This window comes from Barbus barbus (assembly GCF_936440315.1).
Source record: "Barbus barbus genome assembly, chromosome: 35".
Classification (NCBI taxonomy): Eukaryota; Metazoa; Chordata; class Actinopteri; order Cypriniformes; family Cyprinidae; genus Barbus; species Barbus barbus.
Window position 1 is genome coordinate 22,494,443 of NC_136763.1, and position 17,007 is coordinate 22,511,449.

Below are 17,007 nucleotides of genomic sequence, written 5' to 3' on the forward strand. Positions count from 1 at the left end.
AAGTAAATGTATCTTGATTCAAGAATGTTTAGATATTAAGAAGTTGTGGTTAAACTGATGTGAAATCAAGACAGAAATATTAAGCAATATTTTTTTTCTTTTGCGGTGTGATATCCAAAACCTGCTCTGCTCTTTCTGTCATTCATAAATTGAGCATCCTTGTTTGAGAACGTAAAAGAATAAAACAAGTTTCAATGCTAGCATTTATCTTATCTAACAGACACTGACCGCCGTACTCAGTATACTGGGTCTTTTTGACTGCCTGGTCTCTTTCTATGGTGTGGCAGTTCAATAAACTTTGGAAAAAGAACTTTCTAGCTGGTGTTGTCATTTTCAATTATCCAGTTTATCCAAGAGACGTAGTTGCGGACTTTGGTGTAGACTCCTGGGAAATACTTGTTGGCACAACTGATGCCCCAGGACACGATCCCCTCAAAATAACCATTACAGATGAGAGGCCCACCAGAGTCGCCCTGCAGCCAAACAAAGCACAGTGCCACCAAGTGTTATACGATGCTGTTTGCTTAATTAAAAATGCATTTTGTGTGCATATTGTCTCTTTTCCTCTCTGTGTTTAAGAATAAAACCCCTGCTGCTCGGATTCACCTGGCAGGAGTCTTTGCCACCCAGAGGAGAGCCAGCACACACCATGTTGTCTGTGATTCTGTAGTAGTAGTAGTATTGACACTGAGGGATGATCTGGACGTCCACGGCACGCAGGACAGGGGACAGGGAATAACTGTAGACCTGAGTGACGCCCCAGCCGCTCACCATGCAAATCGTGCCCTCTTGTAAGGGAGCGAGTGAGGTTGGCAGCACAGCCGGCTGAACGTTTGCATTGAGCACTGCAGGCTTTTCCAGCTAATGCACAGATCCAACAATAAATGAAAGGGACAAATATTATAAACTGCATTTTTAACTGTTGATAATATTATATAATTACCTAGTAAAAAAGTAATATACATATATTAAAATACATTTGTTTCAGACTAAGAATAGTTCAAATCTATTAAAGGGGTCATATGATGCGATTTCAAGTTTTCCTTTAAGCTGATTGTGCATAGATAAGATCCCTGAAGTGGCAAAGACTAAAGTCTCAAAACCAAAGAGATATTATATATATTCTTTATTTAAGACTCTGCCACGCCCCCCCTAAAACAGCTCATTCAGACACGCCCCCACATGTCTTCGTCATGGTGTGGAAATATTTGTGTAATGCCGTCCAAATGTTCGCTCAAAGAAAGATGGCGTGGTTTCAGTAACCGCAGTAGTGTTGATGGAGCAGTGTCAGGGAGACTCTGTGTGTTTCTAGGCGAAAGCAAAAGCACTTTATTTGGCCTTCTGAAAGTAGATGCATTTAGGAATCATTAAGATTACTTGCAACAGAACAGCACAACCCAGATGTTGTCACAACGCATGGACGCAGTTTCGTGAACCTAGGAGAGGAGGTAATTCTGACTTTGCTATGATAATCTGGCACTTCTGAATCAGCGACTGTATGTATGTTTTGTTATTAGTTTAAGTATTTGCTATTAACTGTTCAAATGCGGAGTTTTGCGCGTCGTGTGTGTGTGTGTGCGTGCGTGCGTGCGCGCGCGCGTGTGGTTTGAGAGAGAGAGAGACAGGGTCACATTACAGTGGAGTCAGCTTAATCTTAATCGCGGCTTGTTTGCAAATACATACGAGCATCATCACTGTGTCTGTCACTTAACTCTGTTCCCCTCTCGGGTATGAACTGATGGTAAAGCTAAGGACATTATTAACGGTCTTTACTTTTATTTTGAAAGCTGAAGCTCGCGATTATGGAAAGGGGCGTTACATTTCTGACCAGTGCTTGTGGTGTTCGGCCAATCACAATGCACTGTGCCAGTTGGCCAATCAGAGCAGACTTTAAGTATACCAGTACAATTGCAGGCTATTTGTATTAAATACATAATTACGTAAATAGATTTGTAGTATACATTGTAGTATTTCAAATGCAATTTAGTATATTTATTTTTTTCGTTAGGGTTATCGATAATTCAGCATTGATAATAGTCAGAAAGGTTTCTTGAGCAGCAAATCAGCGTATTAGAATGATTTCTGAAGGATCATGTGACACTGAAGACTGAAGTAATGCTAAAAATACAGCTTTACCACCACAGGAATAAAGTTTACAATATATTACAATAGACTAAATAATAAAAAAAATATTGTGAAACATTATTATAGTTTAAATACCTTATATTCCACAATATGATTTTTTTACTGTATTACATTTTCAAAAACATAAAACAGTACCAACCCCAAAACTTTGAAAATTAAATTAAAACTCTATATATATATATATATATATATATATATATATATATATATATATATATATGTGTGTGTGTTTGGTGAACTTACTTTCAAGATCATAATGTCACTATCAAATGTCCTGTAACTGTACATGTAATACACCAGAGCTCTGGACACATTGAACACCTGCTCAACACCCTCTTTACTGGAGAGGTTATGCTCACTCAAAACCACTTTGATTAAATAGCTCCTGCGAACAGAACAGACAGCAGACCCCAACATTATCACATCAGTACAATCAGTGTAAGGATTTGGCCTACCTCAAATACTGTTGCATGTTTCATTAAAGGTGAATTCTGACTGAAATACTCACGGCCTCCAGCAGTGAGCGGCAGTAACCACCCACTGTGGGTGTATGAGCGTTCCTCCACAGTAATGGTAGTTGTTGTACTGGATAGAGGCCTGGTACTTTATGGAGTAGGGCTCAACCTCCTGTCCTCCAATGATTCTCTGCTGCAGCGAGCCTGTGAATGATAAAGCGATGCCTCGTATGTGCTGGATAAACATAAACCACCAGCTGCTTGTGCTCACCAACGGATTTCAATAATGTATGCACAGAAAGCAACTTCCTGTAACATATGCATTATATTTAAATGGGACCGCTGTGAGTTCCTCAGGTAATGCAGTGCTTTACCGTGAAGCGAAGAGATGATGAGGAGCCAGGTGTATTCAAAGCATTTCTTCATGTTTGAGGAGTCTAAAACACAGAGGAGGTTTAGAGGTCGAGAAACAAATACAAACAGCTGCAGTAAAGAAAAAAAACATCACATTTTACATAATACTTGGTCAAATATTGAATAAATGTTAATGTTTCCAACAACAGGTTACTCTGCTGGATTAAAAGTTAAAAACGAAAATGTTTGTTTGAGGTGGTTTAGATGCTTTACTTATTTTTAATAATTAATAAAACTCTCTTTCAAAGAAAAACAAATGCAAAAATAGTCATTAATAAATGTCTAAAATTGCTACTTTTATTCAGCAAGGATGTCACTGTAAAAAATTATAAGTTGACTTAACTTAAAAAAAATTGAGGAAACCCGTTGCCTTAAAATTAAGTAATTAATCATTTAAAAAAATCTATAAGTTAAGCGAATTGTCAAGTTCACTTAACTTTTTTTTATTATTATTTACTTAATAATTTTAAGGTGATGGGTTTCCTCAATTATTTTTTTTTTTTTAAACACACACACGTATATATATATTCAAATAAATGCTTTTCTATTGAACAGATATAATGTAAATAAATAAAAAATACAACACACAAAAAGTTAGGTTTCCACAAAAAAATATGAAGCAGTGCAACTGTTTTCAACAGCTGGAAAACATGAATTTTTCTTGAGCAGCAAATCAGCATATTATAATGATTTCTGAGAGATTATGTGACACTGAAGACTGGAGTAATGATGCTGAAAATTCAGCTTTGCATCATGGGAATAAATGACATTTTAAAATATATTCAAATAGAAAGCAGACATATTAGATTGTAATAATATTTCACAATATTACTGTTTTTACTTTATTTATATTTGATCAAATAAATACAGCCTTGGGAAGCGTAAGAAACTTGTGATGCATTAAAAAATATATATATATATATGATGTTTTCTACCCAAAACATAAATGGACGTCATAAAAACTCACCCTGAGCATCGAAAACTAAATCCTGAGCAGCTAAATTCCACTAACTTCCACCCACACTAACTTAGCTGTGATATTGTCTTTGCTTTTATAGTGTAACCACATCTGTCTCTTAGGTTTTATGGTCTTGTTTGTACACTAAATTTACGCGGGAACAAAAACAATAACATGACCCAAAAGCTCTGAATATCTGTGATCACCTCTTCTTGTTTGAAGCTATCATGTCTAGGACCTTGCCTTTGATTCACACACAGTGAGCTGCTCTCCAAGGGGAAATCATATACTTATAGACTCTTTCATTTGACAACACGGTTTGTCAGAGAATAGGATATCGGGTGACAGTGAAATTGGGTGGAAAGGGCAATGGGGTGGTGGTAACCAAAGCAGCTGCGAACAAGGTCTTTCCAATATCCCTTGACTGTAAAAATGCACATCTATATCCTCAGGGGAGAGCTCCACCTAGAAGAATGAGTTTGCCATTTATCTGAAGTCCCACTTTGCATGTAATGAATCTGTATTCTCATAGAACCTTGTGAGATTTAGAAAAAATGTCAATTTCTCTCCTCTCATTGTTTGAAAATCAAATGAGATACCAAATATGTAATTCTTTTTATTGGTCCTACATTGTCTTTTAACTCGTAATTTGTTCAGGGAGTCCAGTCAGATTCTCTTTCCCTTGATGTAGGCAGAAACATGGTGTGTACTTCTGAAACGAAATGCTCTTGTGGGGTACTAAGGGAAGGAAAATGTGTGGTACTGCAAATGGAGAAAAGGTTTGAGAGCTGCTAACAGAGAGGACAAGGGTTTACATTAGCGAACGTTTGCGGATGAACAAGTTCCATTGTTTTTTGTCTCACACGGAAGTCACTTTCAACCCAGGCAGCTTTCTGTTGGTCAGTGCGGCGAATATGCATGACCACATCGAACCCCTTGTGAAATCTGTGTAGGGAAATATTTTGCCCTCATGCAAAGTTCCTGATCGTATGGATTCCTATTGAAATGACTGGAAAATTCACAGTACAACAGTAAATGTAACCACACCTCTAGACTGGAACGTAAAAGTCAGAAGTTAAGAAATTATGAATGAATGAATCTTCAATCTTGATGAATTTTCATACAGGGGTTGGATAAAATAATGTGAACACCCATTAGGGTTTAATATAATTTGTGCAGGCTACAGGAGCATTGGTAACCTTAACAGCCCAACTGTTATTTTAACTTTTAATTATGACTCTGTACGCAAAGCATGGCAAGACTTCATCAGAGAAGAGGAAATATGGTTGAAGACTGAAAGGTAATAATAGGGATAATTGAACACTGAGAAGGTTTGTGTCCACAGAACTACTGCAGCAAAGTGACAGATAACCTCAATTTCAATTTAAAGGTCCTGTTTCCACAAAAACTGACCACAGAGAACTTCACAAAGCTCCATGAAAGAGCTCCAACTGCTCTAATTTAATCACAGCCACCAATGCTAAAATCCCTAAAAGATGGTGTCATAATAATAAAGAGTTGGAGTGCTAAGATGAACTTTAACATCTGAAATGATCAGACAAATAATAATAATCTAATCTATAATAAATAATCTATGTTCTAATTCTATGAGAATTGTGAAGTCCACAATGCAACTTTAATGATAGCAACTCATAGCAGTGGTATCGTTGGACTCACTCTCAAAATATGTTTTCCAGTTGATAAATGATCAAATATGACAGCCAGACTTTAAAGAACACAAGGATTTAAAGTGGCAGATGACAAATTATTAACAGAACGTTGTCGCCAGTTAATGTGAACAACACTGATATAGTTATCGTAATAGTTATCTTTATAATTATCATGCTTGGTATTAACTGATCCTTACAAAATTCTTATTTGAGGCCTTTAGGGTTGGTTTCATATTAAAATTAGCATTATATTAGCAGCACATTAGCATTATTAACAAGCGACTGACTAATTATCACAGAGGGGAGTCTTAACAGACATGTTTGAACTTGTCTTAATACATGTCCATTACTCTGAAGGTCAGGGAGGGCAACCCTGCTGAAAGCCCGACTTGTTCAGTTGAATCAAACACTGTTACTGAATTCTGAAATCAGAGCTATGGAAACCTGAGGAACAGTGTTGATGTGATTTCCTCACCCTATGTGGAGGGGTCTGGTAGATATAGTCCAGCTGACCTTCGGTGCTGCTTGTCACGCTCACGTTAGCCATGGTCATGCTGCTCTTTCTGCTGCTGTTGAAACTCATCCCAGCCAAATGTAAGTACACTGAATAATATCAGGAGCTGAACTATTTATTTTTGCCTACAGCTTTAGCTTTGCAACAAAGCAATGTATTGCCTTTAACAGTGTTTAAGCATTTACTTTTATTTAGGATTTGGTTGAAAGACACGATGCTTATCTTTACCTTGAAATGAATAGCACTTTGTGGTGATGAGCATGTTCTGAATGCATTAATTACATTTCATTTTAATACAGGGGACAATAAAAAATGTCAGGATGATACAAGTGTCCTAATATCATAAAAATAGTCTTATTAAATTATAAAATTTTTGGTAGTTTGGGGTAATGTTTAATTATTATTTCCTAGAAGAAAATAAATGAAACTTCTACAAGCTTCTTGTTTATTAATGTAGCAAAAACCATTGTAATAAAAGCATATTATAATATTATATATAATCTCTGTGTGTGTGTATACATATATACAGTATATGTATGTGTATATATGTATATATAAATATATATATATATATTAATGCTTCAAAATATTTGAATCTTTATATAAATGTCAAATATCTTAAATTTTAAGGTACATATGTAAATAAAAAAAAATATTTAAACATTTTTGAAAATTTGATGCAATGTCATATTTAAATCTAAACTATATTTAAAACCTTTTTTTGTAATTAGTGAAATTTGATATATATTAAGGTAATATGTTCATAGTTTTACTTACTAGTTATACCACATGACATTATTAGAGTCATAACATTTAAACTCATTAATCATTATTCAGTTACAAACCAACATAAATACAAACTGGACACATTTTTTTCTTTTCTTTCTCGGGAACATTCTTAATGTTCATAAATATCATTAAATCATAAACCACTGCTGCATACTACCATTGTGTAACCGATAAGAAGCCTTTATAGAATATCAGGCCATGTGTCCTGAGATTAGAGGTTTATTTCATTGTTACCTTGAGTTCTGAGATGTTTTAAATGTTTTTTATAATGTTTTCCAGGTCTGGACTTTGTTCAGGGGCGCATTGTTGGGGGATATACCCCCTCGCCAAATTCAATCAAATACATTGTGACGTTACAGAGCTCGAAGGGCCAGCACTTCTGTGGTGGATCTCTGGTCCATAAGTCCTGGGTGCTTACAGCCGCCCATTGCAATATTGGGTGTGTGATTTTTCACCTTTTCTTTAAATAAATTCTCTGCCTAACAGGATGTTTATGAGAATTACAGTATGTACAGGAGACTTGATGGCCAAGTCCGTGGATGAGTCGAAAGGCAGAGTAAAGCAGACAGGCACTCAGGACATGCGATAACCTTGACCCGTCATCACCGTGTGGGACTTAATGAATGCTGGCTTATCTGCTGCTTGGCATGGACGAGGCTGCTAACAGCGAGAAATACTGTCATTCAACTAATGTCCTCTACAAAGAGTCACTGTGTATAACAACAAGTAATGTCAAGAAATCAGATACGAAGCATATAACTGAACCACTGTTTCTTCACTGTTGTTTAAGTATGGTGGTGAGGGTCACCCTCATGAGGGTCTTGACTGTATTTTTGCTTGTCTTTAAGGATGGATCAGATGATGGTGGTGGTTGGAGACTATACTTTAGGTGCTTATGAGGGGACAGAGCAGTACTCCAAGCCTCTGTCGCTTATCCCGCACCCTCAGTACAACAGGAGCACCAATAATGCAGATATTATGCTCATAAAGGTATGGCACTCTGGTTCTTTCAATACTGAATATATCAATCTCAAGTGACTATATAGTCACTCTCCAGTGACTATATATATATGCACTATATATAATGTATAGTGCATATATAAGTTAAATATCCAGTTGTGCTCATAAGTTTACATACCCCTTGCAGAATGTGCAACAAGTTAATAACTGAAACAAAATAAGAGGTATCATGAAAATTGCATGTAATTTATTTTATTTAGTACTGTCCTGAATAATAATTGTAAATACACCCCCTGTGTCTTAATGCATTGTGTGGCCTTCTTGAGCATCAGTACATGTTTTCACCTTTTGTAATAGTTATGCATGAGTCCCTCAATTGTCCTCAGTGTTAAAAGATGGATTTCAAAATCATACAGTCAATGTTGGAAAGGGTTCAAATATGCAGAGGATGCTAGAAAATCAAAGAATGTTCAGAAGCTGGATGATTTTTCTGAACAATAGCAGGCAGATGAACTGCTCAGGACCAACAAGGGACTCAACTATCACAAAATATATAAATAGTCGTGGATCATCCAGGAAATGACAAATAGTATTAAGATTCAAGGGTATGTAAACTTTTGAGTGGGGTAATTTTTATAAATTCAGTTATTATTTTGTCTTGTGTATATGTAGACATCTGTTATGTGAAATAGCTTATTCAGGACAGTACTAAATAAAAATTAACATTCAGGTTTCATGATCCCTCTTAACTTGTTTCAGTTATTAACATTTTCACATTCTGCAAGTGGTGTGTAAACTTATGAGCACAACTGTATGTATATAAAAAAGTATACTTGAAGGATGCTTGAATCTAGTCAGTTATGACATTATGGCTTCAATTATGACAATCTAATATAATCCAACCATAAAGAAACAACATAGATAAAAATAAATAAATATATTAAAATATTTTCAAAAACCTTAAGTGTTGATCATCCAGTAGGATTATTAAACTTTTCTGAACCTGTTGGCCAACCTATCAGATTTGAGTATTCAAATAACTTTAGTATTAGTCTTTGAATTTGATTGGCTAAACTGTGTTTCAGAAGTGCTCGCTTGAGTTCAACAGTGCTGGAACTTGACATCATTCAGTCACTGACTGAGGCTGCGTCTGAAATCGCATACTCTCTGTATAGGTACTACTTCATGATCATTAAAAATACATTCTATGTAGTTTGAATGTGTTTATAGTAGTAGGTTCTCTGATTAGTTTCACATACTGATGAATATTGTGTATTTGGACATGCTACTTGGCTCGCATAGTATTTTTCACCTTCTATATAGTAGGAAAGTATGCGATTTTGGATGCAGCCTGAGTCTTGAATCATTGAATCATTCATTCAAATGATTTGTTCAAAATCACTGATTCATTCAGGAATAAGACAAGTGATTGGATGCCTCTATATATGCCTGCTCCTCTACTATAAATTTGCCTATGTCTGAATTCACAGTATTCATAAAACAGTATGGAGAAACTACCCAAATAACTACTACTTTTGCAAAGATTATTAACTGTGCATTCAATGGACACTTTACTATCCCATGAGGCCATGGGAGAGGATTTGTGAACGGCAGTGAAGCGATGCAACAGAGGTCACGTGACAGTGACAACGTGAGAAATGTAGAACAATGCCCTCCACTATTATTGGCACCCTTAGTAAATATGAGCAAAGGCGGCTGTGAAAATAATCCTTTTGATCTTTAATTTAAAAAAAATTCACAAGATTCTAACCTTTCATTGAAGTAAAACAAAAAAGTGGGTGGAAAATCTCATGATGAAATAAATGTTTTTCTCTAATGCATGTTGGCCACAATTATCGGCACCACTATCCATATGAGTAAATATTTTTTTTTTATTAATATTCCCATTCATATTTACATTACACCAGGGTGACTACGAGGAACACAAAGACCAAATTGCTTTAAAGGTGCCATAGAATGAAAAACTGTCTTTACCCTGGCATATTTAAATAATAACAGTTCTGTACATGGAAATGACATACAGTGAGCCTCAAACACCATAGTTTCCTCCTTCATATGTAAATCTCGTGATTAAAAAAGACCACTGAAAAACAGGCGAATCAGAACATAACACCGACTGTGACGCAACAGTCGCGATCACTACGCCCCCAACATTTGCATAAACCCGCCCTTGTTCTAAGCCGGCCGAACCATCAGAAGCTCTGCAGGTATTGTAAATAAACAAGCGTGGACAACAGCGAAAATAACAAAATAAATGTTATGTTCCAGGCCATGCAGGGGGTGTGAAGTGCAGGGATGGGTTGGTGTCTGTATTCAGAAAGCCACAGAAAGCAAATAACGCGAGCCACTAAAGGGACATGGTTAGCTCCTTGCTAGCGGTAGCCTGTGACAGTACATAAGATTTCACTCTCAGTAAGGAGAGATGAGGATGATGGCGAATGACTTACAGATCCTGAGCACCACTGACAAGCATCTGATCTTGTGAAATGTGTGGTAAGTACTGTTGCTCCATAATGTAAACATAGTTTGTGTGATCGCGTCTCTTGAAAGGGAAACTATAACGCGATCGATGGATTGTTCAAAAGCAGTTTCAATGCCTCGCATATTAATAACGGCTCCCTGATGCCCGCGTTTTATAATACAGTATAATTACCCGACGATATAACTGCGAGAGAAAGTATTTAAATATATATTTTCCTCCCTGTGCTTCCTTCTTGCTGATGAGCCGTACTGTGAAACAGCCAATCAGAGCAGAGCTCATTATTATTCATGACCCTGCCAAATAAGCCAATAACAGACCGTTTCATTCTAGGGAGAAATCCTAGGGTTGTAAATGGACATGTAAAATCGTTTCTGGAGATTTTTTGCCCTTACCTAAGCCACATACCTTCTGTGTAGATATCAGAGAACAATTTAAAAATACTGTATCAATGCATTCTATGGCACCTTTAAAGGGTTATTTCACCCCAAAATGAATATTACACCATGTTTTACTCACCCTAAAGGCATCCTAGGTATATATTTCTTACTTGATTAATTAAAAATGTTCTTACATTTTTGGTGCAAATAGGGATAAAAAGTACCCCATGCCCATGGTTAAATATACTGCTGGATCTTTAATGTTGTGGGCCTGTTTTTCGGCCGGAGGTCCTGGACATCTTGTTCAGATACATGGCATCATGGATTCTATCAAATTCCAACAGAAAAAATCTAAACCTGACCGCCTCTGCTAGAAATCATTTAATAGGCCATGGTGGCCATGATTGGATCTTCCATTGAGGACAATAATCCAAGACAAACATCAAAATCAACACAAAAATGGGTCACTGACCATAAAATTAAGCCATGGCTGTCCCAGTCCTCTGATCTGAACCCTATAGAAAATGAGTGGGGTGAACTGAAGAGAAGAAGCACGTCATGGAGCTGTGAATCTGAAGGATCTGGAGTGATTCTGTATGAAGGAATGATCTCTGATCTCTTATCAGGTGTTCTCCAAACTCTTCAGGCATTATAGGGGAAAACGTCTCGGTTACGTATGTAATCCTCGTTCCCTGAAGGAGGGAATGGAGACGTTACGTCGGATGACCGACGAAATTGGGATCTAGCCAGAGAGACCTATCCACTTTGAGTGTAACTAAACGAGCCAATGGACATTGGCATGCGGTAATTCGCAACCAGCTGCCGCTGATCACAGCGTGAGTATAAGAGGCAGCAGGTGCACCGCATTAATTCATGCTTTAGCTGAGGAGCCGAGCCAGTGACCCGGCAGCTCAGCGGTGGTACAGCGACTGGTACAGTGGCAGGGTCTCTCATATGGGCACTAGCCTCACACTAGATTTCAAGAATTCATTGGCTGAAAGGCAATGATGAGACGGCCTACAGGGATGAGGTTCAGCATCTAGCAATGTGGTGTGCCAACAACAACCTTGCACTCAACACCCAGAAGACCAAAGAGCTGATTGTAGACCACCAGCGGACTAAGAAGGACCACACACACACTCCCATCTACATTGATAGGACCGAAGTGGAGCGCGTGGCGAACTTCAAGTTCCTTGGTGTCCATCTCTCTGAAGATCTTTCCTGGACCTTCAATACCTCCATACTGATCAAAAAGGCATGTCAGCGCCTTTACTTCCTTAGGAAACTAAGGGAAGCTCACCTGTCCCCCCACATCCTGCTGAACTTTTACCGTTGCACTATTGAAAGCATTCTCAAAAAATGCATCACAGTGTGGTATGGCAACTGCACTGTTTCAGACCAGAAATTCCTCCAGTAGGTGGTGAAAACTGCCCAAAACACCACTGGTGTTGGGCTACCCTCCATCAAAGGCATTTACCACAAACGCTGCCTAAGGAGAGTGAGAAATATCATCAAAGACTCCTCTCACCCCAATCACAGACTATTTACTCCTCTCCGATCGGGGAGACGTTATAGGAGTCTTCGCTGTCGCACCAGCAGACTCAGGAAAAGTTTCTTTCCCTCAGCTGTCAGCCTACTGAACTCCAATCTCAGGCGCTGAACACTAACATCCAAGATGGACCACCTAATGGTAAAAAAAACAAAAAAACTGCACTGTTCAATAACCTGTCTGTACTCCTCACTCACAATGATCTTATTATTCCCTCTGTTATTTTGCACATTTCTCTGATATTTTGCACATTCCCTTGCACATTTCTACCTCCGGATGCAATTAAGGTCATTGGCCATATGCTATTTACTGTACATACCTCACTTTATAATGCACCTTCTGTTTATACTTCCTTGCAACCTAAGTTGTATGTACAGTCATTTGCACTGAGCTAGTCTCTCCCCCTCTACCTGATAACTTGCACTATATGTCATAAAACTTAATGTATATACACATATTTTTTATATTTATTTATATATATATCGATGACCTTGACTGAAATGAACCGGATGCCCCTTAACTTGGGGGGACGCTGGGCGAACTGAATCGCGTAGCCGAGTCTGATTGTCCGCAGGAGCTACCGAGACGGACTGGGGAGCGCTAGCCAGGCTCCGGGAGACCGTGCCAGCGGGACCAATGGGACCACCGACGTACCCGCGGTGGGGCAGCGAGTTGGAACACAGGGACCTGGCCGGGGCCTGTGACGGCCTGGCCTGTGACGGCAGGGGGCGGGGTCTGGGTGTGCAGTGTAACACTCACCTGATTCCTCCTCATGTGGGAGGAAACACAGGAACCCGGCTTGAGGCTTGTGACGACTTGAAGCGGTCCTTTACCTGGTTCCACGAATGGGCAGGAGGGGTGCTCTTGGGCAATCCACTGCTGCCCGCTGGCGAGAGAGGATGAGGGAAGCGGACCAGTGATGCACAGCTCGCAACTCTCCTCCTCTTGAGACCCAGAGACTGAGGAAACCGCTCTTTTATTGAAGTTTTGGGTACCGCTGGCTTCTGGGCTAGCGGCTGAACAAAAACAGAATGAAACAAAAGATTCTCCACCCGGCCCTTCTTCGGGGGAGAGAGTGGTGCAGTCACCATCTCCCGACGAGCAGTCTTCTCCATCTCTGGGTCGCCCGTCTCAGGGCCTCTTGCACTTGCCGCCAGGTTTGGCGGGGGCCTGGACGGGCTGGGCGTCCTGCCTGTGACTGGTTCCACGACGCTGCCACTAGCGTGGACATCGCACGACCCAGAGACTGTGCGGTCACCTTCGTCGCTCGAAGCGCGAGGTCCGTTGCAGCACGCAGCTCATGTAGAACCGCCAGGTCGTGACCACCCTCGTGCAGGTCTTTCAGGGCTTTGGCCTGGTGGACCTGCAGTAAGCACTGCCAGTTAGACCTGACGAATACCTACAGGCCCGTGAGGGGAGACAAGGGTCACCTCGCAGCGTGGTAGCAGCTGTTGGACATAGTTGCGTGGCCACAGACCGCTCCACCGAGGGGATGCCCGTGTACCCCAAAGCAGCCCCACCATCGAGGGTGGTGAGTACGGAGGAGCCACAAGATTTGTTTCGGGCAGTGAAAGGTTCCCTCCACGATCTTGTAAGCTCCTCGTGCACTTCCAGAAAGAATGGCACCGGAGGGGGGTGGTGAGAACCAGCGCGACCCCCACCGAGAAACCACTCGTCCAGCCTCAAAGGATCGGGACGCGGTGGAGGATTCCACGCGAGCCCGACATTCTCGTCGGCCCGAAAAAGCATAACTGTCATCTTTGGGTCTGGCTCGGACAACGCTACCACACCCGAAGGGGGCAACACAGCCGAGTCGTCATCCCCGGAGAGAGAGAGCTCACCCTCCGATGCAGTGATCGACATCTGGTCGTCAGGGTGAGCACCGAAGGAAACGGCTGGTGAATCCCCTTCTGCAGAGGTCCCAGCCCGCTCCAATAGCAATACCACCGGCTGCAGAGTGCTTGAGGGGTGAGGAACTCCTCTTGTGGAAGCCCTCACTGTAATCCTCAAATCACCTCTGACTACACCGGACGCGACGGTGCCCCGGGTGCCATGTTTGACATAGCGGAGTCTTTCACGCAACTCCGAGATGGATAAGACATCTTTAAAAAGACGCGATCACCCGTGTTGCTCTTTTAGAGAAATGCTCTTTTAGTGCTGAAGCACGCAGGGGAGCTGGCCACCGCACACTCCTAGTGTGGCTGTCAGCAGGAAGATGATCTTTCTCTCCCGTACGATATGACAACCGTTGCTGCGCCATAACGCCTGCACTCGCAGAACACTCTCTTGTGGACAGGGAGAGCAGTAGCTTCAACCACTACCACTCGGCTCCGAAGCGAAAGGATGAATTAATGCGGTGCACCTGCTGCTTCTTATACTCACGTTGTGATTAGCGACAGCTGAATGCGAATTACCGCATGCCAATGTCCATTGGCTCATTTAGTTACACTCGAAGTGGACAGGTCTCTCTGGCGAGATCCCAATTTCGTTGGTCATCCGACGTGACTCGGAGTGACCGACTGAAAGAACTCAGAGCTGTTATCTTGGAAAAAGGACGTTGCAATAATTGGGTGCCAATAATTGTGGCCAACATGAACAGTATGTTGTATGTTGTGGACCCATCACAATAAAGTCACACCTCTACTCTTTTCGAAAGACATTCTGGGATTTTGAATGACCACAGAGAGTCAGGACCTCGGTTTAATGTCTCATCCGAAAGACGGTGCTTTTTGACAGTATAGTGTCCCCGTCACTATACTGGGGCGTTAGGACCCACACAGACCGCAGGGTGAGCACCCCCTGCTGGCCTCACTAACACCTCTTCCAACAGCAACCTAGTTTTCCCTGGAGGTCTCCCATCCAGGTACTGACCAGGCTCAACCCTGCTTAGCTTCAGTGGGCAACCAGTCTTGGGCTACAGGGTGATATGGCTGTGGATATCACCCACATACATGTTTTCATGTTACATGTACTCCAATAATCTTTTATTTACTTGTTATACAATGTAAGTTAATATTGAGTTCGATATGATGTAAGCTGTGCTTTTATATCGACTCGGATCTGTATGTCTGTCTCTGGATGTGGGTTCTTTCAGCTTAGTGCGCCCATAGAGCTGAACAGGTACGTGTCCCTCGCCCCGCTCCCCAAACAGAATGCAGGGCTGCTGGCGGGCAGAATGTGCCGGGTGTCTGGATGGGGCTCCACCAGCCACAGCGGAGGTCTGACGCCCCTCACCCTGCTTACGGTCAAACTCCCCATCGTCTCCACCTCCAAGTGCAACAGCAGCTACTCCTTCAGCGGAAACATCACAACAAACATGATCTGCGCTGGGTCCAGCACAGGAGGAAAAGATGCGTGCAAGGTACAGTGGAAAGGTACTGGTGGTAATGACATTCTCCGTTACCCATGATTCAAATGCTGGTAACACTTTAGAATGCTGTTCCATCATTAATGAATAACTACACAGGAGCAAATGACTAACTTTTTTATGCATAACAGTAATCCTAGAATGTGATCAAACCGTTTAAAATAGCTGGGCTAAGATATATAAAAAATTTTATGACTGCATAAATATGTTAATTCAATATCTGAAAATAACCTTATCCCATCGATCACAATTGTGACCGACCATAAAACACAATTTTTCATACACTTTTCCAAAAAAAAAAAAAATAATTATTGATTATTTCAGAGGGTTACTAATGACACATCATTTGGATATTTTCATGTCTGGGAAAAATTTGGGATTAAATGGGTTCATGATGGAACAGCATAAAGATGTTGGCATTCTGGTGTTCCAGGGAGACTCCGGAGGGCCGCTGGTGTGTGATGGACGTGTCTATGGCCTGGTCTCTTGGGGAAATGGCTGTGGAGATCCTAGGTTTCCAGGGGTTTATACGGCCGTGTCCAGGTTCCGCCGATGGATTGACCAGACCATATACAGCCCATATTCACGATGCCTTAAGTCAGCTGGTCTCTTCAGCAGGGAAGACTAAACATTGTGTAGTTCTGTGGTTCATTCCACAACATTCTGTGGTGGAAATGACAGTGATAGAATATTACATTTTAAACATGTTCCTAATAAAATAATTGATGTATGCTAAAAACCTATATACTTTTACATAATTTGACAAAATTATTGTTTGAAATGATACACTATAGAAACACTCAGTTCATGAATAGTAATTATCATGATTTTGGAAATGATTGCAGAACTTTATTATCTATAAATCATTTACTCACAATATATACTCTATTGTTTATTTTTTTTCTCTGCTTACTTAAAACATGTAATTACAATATTTGGTGACTGATTTTCATAACATTGTCGTAAAGTCATTACCCAAAAGGACTTTGGGGGAAAAGGCAAGGTAAATTGTTTTAATAGGACTTTAACATAAGATTTACATATATTTATATATTAGGTTTTCATCAAATTTGGCTTCTGGGACATACCGTTTAAAGATTTTAAGATTTTTAAGAATTAATACATTTATTCAGTGAGGACACGATCAATTAATCAAAAGCAACAGAAAAGACATTTACGTTTAAAGATTTCTATTTGAAGGAAATGCTTTTGGACTTTCTGTTAATCAAAGTATCCTGAAAAAATCAGTTTCCACAAAAACTGTTTTCAACACTGATGATAATCAGAAATGTTTCTTGAGTGGCAA

The 17,007-nt window shown here is 40.3% G+C and overlaps 2 protein-coding genes across 2 annotated transcripts; one reads left to right on the forward strand and one right to left on the reverse strand.

The window, feature by feature from the left end:
• Positions 1-314: 314 nt before the first annotated feature.
• On the reverse strand, positions 315-3,026 carry LOC306854986 (trypsin-3-like; the record flags this gene model as incomplete). Its single annotated transcript, XM_079393355.1, has 5 exons — positions 315-473; positions 607-861; positions 2,389-2,530; positions 2,654-2,804; positions 2,975-3,026. The coding sequence occupies 5 exons, from the start codon at positions 3,024-3,026 to the stop codon at positions 315-317; spliced, it is 759 nt and encodes a 252-aa protein (XP_079249481.1).
• Positions 3,027-6,187: 3,161 nt separating this feature from the next.
• On the forward strand, positions 6,188-16,329 carry LOC306855105 (trypsin-like; the record flags this gene model as incomplete). The annotated part of the gene is made up of 5 exons (XM_079393558.1): positions 6,188-6,236; positions 7,225-7,384; positions 7,794-7,935; positions 15,429-15,695; positions 16,135-16,329. 5 exons carry the CDS (start codon positions 6,188-6,190, stop codon positions 16,327-16,329), a joined length of 813 nt encoding a protein of 270 aa, XP_079249684.1.
• Between the last annotated feature and the right edge of the window lie 678 nt (positions 16,330-17,007).